At 39.7% G+C, this 13,091-nt stretch overlaps 1 protein-coding gene across 3 annotated transcripts in view; it reads right to left on the bottom strand.

Moving 5' to 3' along the window:
* Window positions 1-940: 940 nt before the first annotated feature.
* Window positions 941-13,091, bottom strand: part of ppm1l (protein phosphatase, Mg2+/Mn2+ dependent 1L) — a 120,824-nt gene continuing 108,673 nt past the window's right edge. For all 3 annotated transcript variants that reach the window (XM_031902284.1, XM_004914432.4, XM_002933234.5), the window contains 2 exons: window positions 3,329-3,490; window positions 941-1,739 (listed from right to left, as the gene is read on the bottom strand). In XM_031902284.1, the coding sequence (XP_031758144.1) occupies window positions 1,393-1,739; window positions 3,329-3,490 (509 nt within the window). In that variant the 3' untranslated portion in view covers window positions 941-1,392. The remainder of the gene's footprint in view (window positions 1,740-3,328; window positions 3,491-13,091) is intronic.

The raw sequence follows: 13,091 nt of genomic DNA, 5'->3' as shown, positions 1-13,091 counted from the left end.
ATGCTTAAAGGGGATGTGGTAGAACTTTGCACCATTCCTAAATATATAGGGCCAGATTCAATCTAAAAATCTGAGAAAAACTCCATTCTAAATTTCTCCAATGACTTAGGTTGAGTTTTCACCTGATAAACCATGACATACTTTTTTTTATTAAGTGAAATCGGGGCATGCATTCTCTAGAAGATGGGGTAAGTGTATTTTTTTTATATATTATAGAAAGGAGGTACTTTTGCTAATGATACTGCTTCCCTCTATCTACTGCAATGTCCATATTTTTTAAATATAAAAAAATTACTCTGAATCAGACCCATCTCTTTGACTTTTATTAAAAAACTGTGTTCCAAGTCTCCCACATTCTAGCCATGGACTGATGTAAGGGTTGCCACCCGGACCAGTACTGGTCCAGCCGGTAAAATAGAAGCCAAGGCCAGGGGTGGTATTACAAATTTGCTCGCAATGTATTTGCTGGTGTATTTGCAATACCCTCTTGTTCCACCCCTGAGCCAACCCTAATCCTCCTGAATCTGAGTTGCAGACTGCCTATTGATGTTATGGCTCCACCCAAAACTCCCACCCACTGAAGTCCCCGCCTCCCCCTTGCATCAACTGCGCGTTGTCATCAAACCCCGCCCAGTGTCGTACAGTTGAAAAGGTGGCAACTGTGGATGGATAAACAAGGATTAACTAGTGTTCTACCATGTGTCATGGATTGCACTTTACTCCCCAGCATTTTAATTATACGTAGCTCCTCCCAACCATTTTTGGATAAAGAAAATCTTTACACCAGAAAAGCTATTTTATATTAAAATATAAGGAAAGCCAAAGTAAACTAGGTATTCTGTGACTTTTATAAAAGCTATCTATCTATTTAGCTATCATTGTTAACTAATATCCTTCAGTAGTTTATACTTTTGTTGTAAAGACAGAAATATGGAAAAAAAATGTTTTACTTGTATTTATTAAGAGTGTTTGAACCTCCGTTGTTGCTTTTTATTAAAGGGACACTTGTCTGAAGCGCTGAATATTAGAAACATATAATCCCATTGAACAAACACATTTTCTAAAAACATAGAATAAATATTACTTCTCTAGCTGATGACACAAGCGTGGTCTTGTTACCCCCCGCATAAGAATAAGATTAACACCTCAGCAGGAGCGATACCCTTTAATACAGATAATTACTTGTTAATGGAGGAATAATGTTGGGTCATACAGAATGCACTTCCTGTGTTTCATGGCTGGACAGTTGATGGGTACATTAGCTGCATGAGTCCATGTCTAATCCTAAGACACGGGAATGGTGCTGCTGTACATCTTAATAAGGTTTCCACCTCTTGCTACTAAGTTAAAATAAAATTGGTTGCTGCAGTCCTTTTGCACGCGTGGTGACTTTCATTGTTCATCTGTTTTACTGCTATTCTTGAACTTTACTACCATAACAGTTATGTTATCAGGGCATCCTCTATAAAACGACTGTAACACAATGCTCTTGGCTCCAAAGTGAGGCTCATCTAAGCGCTCTTTGATAAACCGCACTGCTTCTTCATTGCTGAAAGCATCCCATAGACCGTCAGATGCCAAGATCATAAACTCTGGCTGCAGTTTGTCCAGGTCAAAAGACAGAATATCAGGGTCAGAGATAATGACATTTAGATTTTTCAGAGGATAATCTCCCAGTGAGCGGGACATGGCAAGAATCCCTTGTACCCTCCAGGAGCCATTGAAACTGATGAACCCACCTGCCAAATAAATCAGACAGAAAAACGAGTAAGTCCTGCAATAATAACTTACATTACAATCAACTTTTACTGATCTATTTCGAGTATATATTGCCTCTCTCCAAAGTGTAGTTTAAAGGGGAACTCCAGCTTCCGAACCAAAATTTGTTAAAGAGCCCCACACAACACAGAAACCCCTAATATACCTATCATTGTAATCTGTTCCTTCAAAGAATGAATAAATACCATTTTATTTGCCGAAATCCAGCTGCAAAATAGTTCTTATCTTTCTGCATCATTTGAAATTCTGGCAGGGGAGAAGGGACTAAAACACAGCTTACAGACAGCATGCAGGAACTACATAACCCACAATGCATTGCACGGCGATGTTCCATCCTTATAGTCACATGTGCAGGGGATTGTGGGATTTGGAGAATGCAGGCTGAGGACAGTCGAATGTTGTTTTTTTTTTTTAATCTCAAAGTAGTCAAGCAGATCAGCAGGAGAACAGGGGGTGGGGCTTAGGTAACTGTTAGTAGTTGTATATATAGTTTATGTATGTGAGTGTATAGATTGGTAAGTATAGGTTGTGTGTGCTGGGTTTACTTGGATGGGTTGAACTTGATGGACTCTGGTCTTTTTTCAACCCTATGTAACTATGTAACTGTTCCAAGCCATAATTTATGGAAATGGGAGAAGCACACATTTGAAATAATTAATATAGCACACAGAAAAGCAAATGCAAAATACAGATAAGTTACAATTTTCAACTGTCATTTCAAAGGGTTTAAAAGTATTAAGTCATTAAGCTTTAAGTATTGTGCCAAAGCTTTAAAATAATCCTTTTTGGATTTTCTCATTGTTATGTATAAATATATATATATATATATATATATATATATATAGGAGGCAGGTATTCCAGCAAGGGCAGTTTTTTTCTTCTTTGATAATATTCCTGCCAAGAGAAATCAGGTATGTGCATTAGCCAAAGATGCCATACTGATGGGTTGATAGCCGCCTGATAATTTCATGACCATTAATGCCCGTTTCTTTACTTTAAATAGCTGTGATGTTGAAGAATGTTTAGCATAAAACAAAAAGAAATAATATCATGTCAGTTTACAAGCTAGCTTATACAAACACAGAAAGGCAAACAAATCATAAGTGAGTTCCGAGTTATCCAAACACTGCATTTCATTTCCACATCTTGCTTATATGAACACAGCCTAAGCCATCCGTATAATGCTCTGGGTAGCTATTGATAAATTCATCTGACTGTATAAAATGTACTTTGGAAAGCAATTAAAAGTTAATGTATTCAACAGGGAAAAGACATATCTATAGGATTAATATTGGTGTAGTGATGCACTCTTAAACAGGAAACTATAGCCCACCTTAGTGAGATAAAATGCACATTGTGACATGGGAGTGCTGCTATGGCATGTACTGTGTGTACAGATATAAATATATACATACATATATATATATATACACACACGTATAATACCAAATTTGCTAGAATTAAATATGCAATATAATACTGTGGATAGACACACATTACAGGTAGGTGAGATCATGTTTCCAATGTGTCAGTACAGACAGGCTCTTACCAGCTCTTTTAATCCTCTTCCTTTCCTTTAGCTGGTACGGCTTATGATCATGGGATAAGGGGATAGCATTCCCATCTTTGTCACACAACACACCGCGCGAATCCCCTACGTTGGCGACTGTGAGTTCTTTGTCGGATAACAGAGCAATTAAGCACGTAGTACCTGGAAATACGGAAAAACAGTTTGGGTCAGTAGATGAATTATTCGGGACACCAAATTGGAACAGAAATGCACAGCCATAATATTTAGTGCAGCCACTAAGGACTGCACTTCTAAAGCAAATTCTTCCAACGTGGGGGTTGGATTTTTTGCATTCTGAGAAAATTCTTGACCTTTCTTTACTGTTTTCCAAACCAATTCCCAGTATATATAAGTTCTGGATCACATTCTTCTCTTTTACTGGTATCATGCGTCCCCAGCAAATAGACAAATGTGTTTTTTTTGTACAATTACTTCGTATTCACCCTGATGATTTGATACTACTCAATGTAATACCTCTTCTATGCACTTGGGTTTGAACCTGATAACAAACATGTTGGCTTACACATTTGCATTTCTTACAATGGTACAGATTTCTGTTGACCTTTTAGGTTCCAAGAACCTAAAAGGGGGGAGGGGATGGACAGTGGGTTGGGTTTTAGACAGATTAGGACATGTTTAGGCTTCATGGATTGGAAACACAGCCTTTAGTCTCCTTTTTCTAATTTAATATATTGGAAATTATTGAACTACACAATCATTTCATGCTAAAGTAACTATATAGATATTGCACAAAGATCATGAAAATATTTTCCTTTTAATGCATGGTCATGAACTTATTGACTAACTTATTGAATAAGAGAGGAGCTGAGTAGAAAAATACGTTATAAAAAGTAACATAACAAAAAACTGCAGCTTCACAGAGCAATAGTTTTTGATTGTGGGGTCAGTGACCCCCATTTGAAATCTGCAAAGAGTTAGAAGAAGAAGATAACTATAAATAACGAAGACCAAATAAAAAGTTGCTTAGAATTACCTTTTTATTACGTTTTATAACCTACTAAAAGTAAACTTAAAGGTGACTGACCCCTTTAAATGCAGTGTGTTGGGTTTTATTCACCACTCCACTCATTTTCAGGGGAAATCATCTTGCTGTTTCTAGACATTAGCACCTATGGACATATACATGACACAGGAGCATGTTCTTACCATTAAATTAAATAAATCTGACAGTCAGATAAGAAATTGTCAGTCTACTTTCTGTTTGGTTTAACTTGATGCTTGGCTAGATAAACACATGTACTATAAGTAGGAAGCAATCTATCAGGCTGGGGTTATTTATACTGTACTTGGCTCAATGTGAGTGAGTTAGACATATTTATACATATACTAAGCACAGTTATTATGTAATAGACTCACAGCTGAACAAACCACAGATATCTATGTTATAAATATTTTAATAACAGCATTCAATTATCCCTTTGCAGGCTACAAAGAGGTGTTCATGGATCCCAGTTTACTGGACACATACAAAAGGAGGTCTTTACTTTGTTTTGGCTGCTTAAGATTGTGCAATGTCTGGCAGCAAGATCTGTATATAATTTATGTTCTACAACAATACAGTAACTGAAACAACCAGTGGAAAATAGATGTATAAATAGCATTCGTCTGAAGTTTTTATTGTAGTTGATGATTACAGAGTCCCTGGAATGGTTTAATTAATTTGGCATTGAATTGGCTGCCTTTTTTATAATCTCAGTGTCATGCATTTATTTGTAAATTGGCTACTAATGATTACATATTGTTTATTCAGCCATATGGAATAAATACAGGGTTATTTTAATATTTAAGTGACTTGATGGACCCAATAGAAATTAGTATGTGAAGCATGAGAGGACTTTTTCCAATGCCAAATAATGTTAGCTCAAAAGCCTTACATGCTAAGAATCTGCTGAATATTTTTAACCCATCTAAACTACTGCTTGATCTGGGGTGGACTGCTCTACTATATAACTTGGGTATCTTTCTAACAAGTGATCTTTCCCCTTATCATAATGATGAGGCATAGAGCTGAGGCCTTGTTACTTTATATCAGGGATCCCCAACAATTTTCACACATGAGCAACATTCATATGTAAAAAGTCTTGGGGATCAACATAACCATAAAACATGTTCCTGGGGGTACCAAATAAGGACTGTTATTGGCTATTTGGTAGCCCCTGGGAGGACTGGCACCCTACAGGAGGCTCTGTTTGTCAGTACACCTGTTTTTTTGCAACCAAAACTTGCCCGAAAGCCAGAAATTAAAAAATAATCATCTGCTTTGAGGCCACTGGGAGCAACATCCAAGGGGTTGGAGAGCCACTGGTTGGGGATCACTACTTTATATGGTCACAGTGTCTTTGATTAACCTTAAATTACATAAATTACAGTATGGTATTAATTAACCACTACTTGCTATACTTTATTCAGGAAAGCAAAAGGAACATGCTCTAAAAATGGTTCCTCCTTCAGTTAAATGCCATAGATTTATACATAGGCAAAAAATCATCAATGTATCCTACTATATATGCATACTGTCATATATTTATAAATTACTAACAAACCTTAAGTTAAGATGCAACAACAACATACATGATAATATTTAAGTACATATATGCTCTTCAACAGTCTGTCCAATTTTGGCTTTTTGTAACTACAAACTGCCTGAATCTTAAGGCAACACACAAACATACATACATACAAACATTCTGAGACACATATTAGACATGGGACATTCTGCCAATAGAATAGAAGAGGGGGAGTAAATAATGTGAAGACAAAATAGAAAGGTGATCTGGAACTCACAAGTGGAAAATAAAGTAGTGCAAAGAGGAAAATAGGTAAATTAACAGAGGACAGGGATGAAGGTAAAAGAATATTAAAAACATAACCGAAAGCAGCCAAATGGAAGCGCACAAGACAGAGGGAGAAAACAGATGGGAAAATAAAACTTAAGAGAAGTTCTACAAAATGGGCAGTAAGAGAGCACAAAGGCCATAGCAGTTGCAGAAATCAATTCATTTTTGGGTTACCTGACAAGCTGTTGATGCACTGAATACTGGTGTATTAATGAATAGAGTGGAAATGTAGAGGGCAAGAAGGTCATGTAATTGATATGAATACTTTGATAATATTGAGAGTGGAGCTGTTCTCCTGCTTCCAATAACTACGCACAATCTGTGAAGATTCATTTCCAGAACCTTAACATAATTAGTGAGAATGTGCTCACATAGAAGCTATAAAAAAACAGTCTAATTTGTGCTACAGCTTATGAGAAGATGTAGCTATAAGTGGTTCCTAATTGCAAAGAGGCCAGAAATTTGCTTCAGCTAATAGGCTATGATGAACAGTAAGATTGTTAGACTATTTTAAGAAGCCTCAAAAGACAAGTGGCTAACAATACAGAGCTAATCAGTTGCATTAAGAGCTCAGAATCACTGTTTAAGAACAGAGTGGTTTTTGGAGTTCTAGTAAAAGACAATAGCACCATTGCATGCATTGAAACCATGCAGTTTGTATTTAGTGAAGTTAATGCTAGCTGTACTACTGTAATTGTGCGGTTTTTACAAAAAAAAATAAAGCTGGCCATGAACTTTGGCCACATTGGGCAAAACAACTGGATCACAGCGAGGAGCCAATGTGGTCCTTACCCAACAGAATTTTTAAACCTCCTCAATTGTTATTGGCCGGGCAGGCCTGTCAGAGAATCACATACACATAAGCTGCTGACTCGGTTAGAAGGGGCTGAAATGGCAGCTTAAAACTTCCTGTGTATGGCCACCTTTAGTTAGGGATACATTCTATTATATGTGCTTGCCTCTGTGTTTCATCTCTTTGTCTCTCTTTGTTGTACACAATAGTTTAACAGGCCTTGGTTTTTCTGACCAATTTTATGGTTTTGGGCCCAGCAAAGCCACCAGACTATTATTTGTTTGCTCCAGGCTTCAATATCATTCATTCTTTTTCTCCCTTGCTTCTCTTAAGTGGAAATTAAAACATAATAAACAGAAGTGCTTTGAGCCCCCCAATTGCCAAGAAGAAGGGGGGAGGGGAACTGTATGAAGTTCTCTATGAGCAATCAATGCTCTATATAAAATTTGGAGTAGAGAAAGAAATCCTTTCAGCCTGTATGGGTCAAGGCCTTAGCTAGGGTCCACACAATGAATGGGCTCTTACATTGCACAGGTTAGTAATATAACAGTCAGTATACAAGACACAAGCACAGGTAAAGTAAAACTCCAGAACTCACAACTCCTTTGGATGGTGGTCCAATATGTTTATATATTTCCACAATAACAAAAACATAAATAAAAATTAACAGTTCATAATAAACAATTCATTATATTTGCTGGCAAAAAAATCTGCAAGATATATAGCAGAAATGCCAGCTACTGCTACACTAATGGCAGCTATTGCAAGACACATACAGTGCATCACAGTTAAGTAAACCTGGGCCCTTGCCTCACTTTGATATGGAATAATCTGCAAGGTTAATGGGCATGTTAGTAAAATGACTATTTTGGCTGGAAGATGTGCTCCTCCATCACACGACAGTATTATGCTGATTTTTCTCACTACTAAAAATCTAGAATTGCTCAGCAACAGTATGGCCTGATAGTCATTTGGCAGAAGAGAGAGGACTGCTGTGTTGTTGCTTTCTTTAGGACAGTCATCAGAAAGCAACAAACTTTTCCTATGTCTTTCCTGATTCAGAGCAACATTAAAATAGCACTCGGAACAATCTTACATTTATTTTTAAGTCCTTATAGTTACCCCTTACAGTTATTATTTATATGCTATTTCTCGGGTTAGGGACCCTGATCTACTTATGCTGTGCTTGGGTCTATAGTTGCTGTGACTAAACAGTGACGGCTGCACAGATAACAGGAGATTTATGTTCTTACTCACAAACATTGGGAATGTAACAAAGCCACATGAAAGCTTTACCTACTCCCTAAGCATTAAACACATCAAGATTTAACGGCAAGAAACATTTCTTGCTTGGTAAATGGAGCCTGATGAGGCACGTGCTGTAAGTGCATTTCCAGCTAGCCGACGCTTAAGCGCTCCTTGACATAATCTCCTACCTAGCTGGTGTATAATGCAAGGTGCAGATGCTTGTTGTGCAGCTATGTGTTAGTACATCAGGGGATGCTATCTTTGTGCGAATACATTATGAACGACATAAGCTTCTCTGTGGCAGCGCTCTTAGTCCTGCTCCAGTAATAGGCGTTATGATAGAAAGATCTTTGAACAATGCACAGTGAATTGAAGTCATTACATTCTTTTGTAAAATCCACTGAAAGACTTACAGAAATTGAAAATGGAACACGCTGAGCTGAGTGCTACTCTGTCAGACACTTAGTTGTTAACCATAAAGAAGCGCTGGCAGAAAATGATTTACATCTATTTAAATTTAAACATTGAGCACTGAGCAATCAATGGCCATGGATATGCTGCATCACCTGAGGCTGCAGGCTTGTGTCACACAGTGAAACGACTATTGGTGGCCTGGACACAACTCAAGGGTAGGCCTCTGATGAGGTCAGAAGAAGCAGGCAAATGTATGCATGGCACTATGCTTTTCTGAACTACTGCCACCACATCTAACTACCTGCCAACAGCACGGCAACCAACTGAAGGCTTCCAAACTGCTAGATGCACCAACTCATTAATGCACTAACACTTGGATTGTACCATTCATATTTTAATATTATGTATGTACAGGGGTGGAAGGTCCTGCACCCCCCCCCCCCCCCAGCCTGCCAGAGTTCTCCCTGGAAAAAATGTGCCCTGGGTGACCACCTGTATTGAGATAACAGTAATTAAGGTTGCCACCTTTTAGAAGAGATAACAAAGGCTGGGACAGGTCCATGAGGGAACGGGATTGTGATGCAAAGTGGAGGGGCTGTGACATGAAGGGGCAAAGTCATTACACCAAGGGCCAAACCTGGAGATTTGATGAGTAAAGGTCCCCATACACGGGCCGATAGTAGCTGCCGATATCGGTCCCTTGGACTGATTTGGCAGCAAATCGGCCCCTGTATGGGCACTCCCGACAGGCCTGCCCGACCAATATCTGGCCTGAAATGTATATTCGGGTCAAACGATCGAATTATCCTGGGTTCTCCCGATATCGCCCAACCGTAGGTGGCGACATCACCAAGCGAGCGGATCTGCCCGTGTATGGGGACCTTAAGGTGTTTGGGTTAGAGAGGAATCTGGTAGAGTGGATTGGGGCAGACCACAGGCGTGCTGGGGCAGAATACCTACAGTAGTTATTACAGATTTATAGGTAATGTACTTAACAGTTATATTTTAATATCGTCTCCAGCCTTGGCTGGTATTTCACCAACTAGGCCAGTAAATTACTACTTAGGTGGAGACCCGAAAGGTAATTCACCACAGTTTGAATTTGGCTCACCAGAAAAGACCTTGCCAGCCTAATATGTGGCCTTGCTTAAGGTGGTATCTACAGAGTTTAGGAAATTATGCTAGCTTGAGCAGAATGATTTAAAAAAAAAAAAAATTCTAAGGTATACAGGGTGATGGCCAAATGGACTCATTGATCCAAAGGCTAAAGAATAAAAGAGCCAAAACCCAGAAAGATGTTCTGGTTAAGATTTTTCTATATAGTGAATGTAAACATTTATGCCCTGAGTTGGCTCCTGTGTTGTCCCCCCCCTCACCCCCTAGCGCTCATCTTTCCTGCGCCAGAGGGGTCCGGGGGGGTGGGGGGGTGAATGCCTAGTGCCAGAGTGAAATTGCACTCTCTTCATTAGCAGAGCCAAATTTCTGGTTTAAAAAGCATTAATTCATCTCATGGCAGCAGCACCTCTGGACTACGTTTGATATGTGAAGCAGTAGTTTGAGGATTATTGAGTTAATATGACCAGTTCCGAATGCCATCCATAGAAAAAAAAAGAGCTCTAAATGTAACATGAATTGCAAGGGGCTAGATAGTCTTTTATTTGTATGAGAGCAAAAGACGTATAACATTATTATGAATATTGCTGTTGTGGGTCTGCTTCTCTTATCTGTGGAATTTCAGTAATCACAGCTGACATTTATCAATAGATGATCGCCCACAGATCAGTTTGGTTCCAACAATGTGGACATTTCACTTAAAATCCTGTCTCTCAGCAAATAAGAATTGCTTTTCACCTGTCCAAGCGTCTCTGCGTGCAGCAAGCACACAGCTTTTATCCTACATGTCAGTTTGCATCAATTTAGCCAGAAATTAGCTTTTCCATTTCCTTTTTATGATGCTTGCCTAACGGATTTATGGCTGCTGAGGTACAGTTCTGGCCCAGCACAGCTTTACACCTGCTTCTGTCTGACATTTAGATGCTACCATAAATTACAGAAATGAAAATCAGGACTCTAGTGACCATCAGTAATCTAACATCGAGGAGAGGCCTATGGGGACACAGCCAGGTTTTTGCACATTTTTAAAGGCCAACATTTATGCATATATATTGCACAATGAGGCACTTGTGGTATTTTCAAAGCACAGCTATCAGCGATGAGATGTAGTTAAACAACATCTTAGGGCCACGGATGTGCCATCCTTGTGATCAAACCCTTAAATAAGGTGTGCACAAAGGAGTCATGGACTGCATATAGCATGAGGACAATCAGCTTTTGGGAACTTCAGATTACTAGAAGATACAGAGCTCATTGGTAATAAGGGGAATTTACAAATAACTAAACTTGGAGGTACATTCATTAACATCCCTCTGACCAAACAGCTGTACTGGGGTGACTCTAGCCCATAAGCCACACCTCACTACTTAGTGCTTACTTTTCCTGGAGGGGGTCCAGGGGGCAATTAATTCTGCACTAGAAGAACTGAATTTCCAGTTTAATAACTAGAAATTTGTCTCTTAAATTTACCAGGGGTGGCTTTGAGCTCCATGGTAGTGAGTATTGTGTAGTCTCTTCTGCTACTGAATATGTAATCATATATGATCATGTAATCATGATCAGCGGCACAAAGTTTTTAAAGGATAACTTGGCATCATTATCCTAAATCCTAATATTTAATTACGTTTCCATACACTGTTTAAAAACCACTGGTGCCAATTCAGTTTATTATACCTGAAAATTCTATTTGTACTACTAGACCCTTGTAACTTGTAACTCCTGCTCTGCCGGGAGTAAAGGTAATGGTTAAAATACAGTGTCCTCTGTAGCACTAAGGCTCATGGCCCACAGGGAGAAACTTTGTGTGACTTCAGCAAAAACGCAGCGATGCATATGCATTTCCACCGGTGAATCACTTTATTGCCAGTGAAAAGCCATTTTGGGGAGATTAGTTGCCCATATTAGCCAAGATTAACCACGGGTGACTAATCTCCCCATGGGACACTGCCCTAAAAAGTCAACAAGCCCAAAACCAATTATAAAATCCTTGTCACAAGAAGAGGGACTATGATGTCCCTTGTTAGAATCTCAGATACAAACTGTATTAACATGAATTTATTACCCTGGGATGTGTGTAAACAGCACCATGTAATTCTTGGCCAAAACATGCACATTTCTATGCACTGTGGGGTGACTGGAAGAACACGTCTGTCAGGGGCCAAAGCATTCTATGGAGGGAATCTGCAGTAAGGTACTGTAGACACCTTCAGACTTTTTGGGTTCAGGCCCCCCACTACACATTTGGTGAGTTCTCTCTCTACAGTGGGTCCCAGTGAAAACAAGAACCATTTTTAAAGTGGCCCCTGTACTAAATCCAATACAAATTATTATTTTGAGGGATTTCTCAGCCTCAATTCCACAATCTCTTGCAGTAGTAAACAGCATCCCTAAACTGTATCCTACCTGGCATTCAGGTTGGCATTCAATGCTTTGGGGCATATGAAAGCCCCAGAGTCTGTGAATCAGTAATCTAGACCAGTGCTGTCCAACTGGCGGCCCGCCAGTTGGTATCAGTACTGAGATTAACTGCCCCCCTGCATGGTTCTCACCTCAGATTCAGGCTGTAATCCCCCTGTATTGTTTAAACATGTAATCCCCTGTACTGTTCACACCTTTTAATCTATGCATTGTTTACCCCCTGCAGTGTTCACACCTCAGGCTCAGGCTGTAATCACCCACATTGTTCTCCTGTTCACACCTCAGGCCTGTGTGTAGGCAGCATAGGGTAGACAGAGTATGGCACATAGGCAGTATGGGGCAGGGAGGGTATGGCACAAACAGGCAGCATAGGACAGGGAGGGTATTGAACACACAGGCAGAGTAGGGCAGAGTATGGCACACAGGCAGCATATGGAAGGCAGAGTATGGCACACACAGGCATCATAGGGCAGGCAGAGTACGACACACACAGGCAGCATATGGCAGACACAGGCATCATGAGGCAGGCAGAGTATGACACACACAGGTAGCGTAGGGCAGGCAGGCTGCTACCCTATGCTGCCTGTTGGAGGTGAACCTGGCAGGGGTTTGTTCTGGGAGTTTGTTAGCAGCCAGTAAATGGTCCCTAAGGTGTGTAATTATGTACTGGGGGTTGCTGTGCTATCCACAGGGGAGGAGAAGTCATTTGGATTTTAGCGTGTGCCTTAATATGACATAATATAATTCTTTCACATATGAATGATGGTTGATATCCCTGCAGTGAGGACCAAGCATTTGGGTTTTTGCTGCACTACCACCATTGTGATAAAATGGGTGTGGTTTGAAGTGGGTGTGGTTTAAAAGGGGGAGTGGCTTCCATTAGCGGCCCTCCACCATG

Source organism: Xenopus tropicalis, chromosome 5 (assembly GCF_000004195.4).
Source record: "Xenopus tropicalis strain Nigerian chromosome 5, UCB_Xtro_10.0, whole genome shotgun sequence".
In the NCBI taxonomy this organism is placed as follows: domain Eukaryota; kingdom Metazoa; phylum Chordata; class Amphibia; order Anura; family Pipidae; genus Xenopus; species Xenopus tropicalis.
Note: the sequence above shows the minus strand (reverse complement) of the source record. Positions and strands in the feature narration are given on the sequence as shown.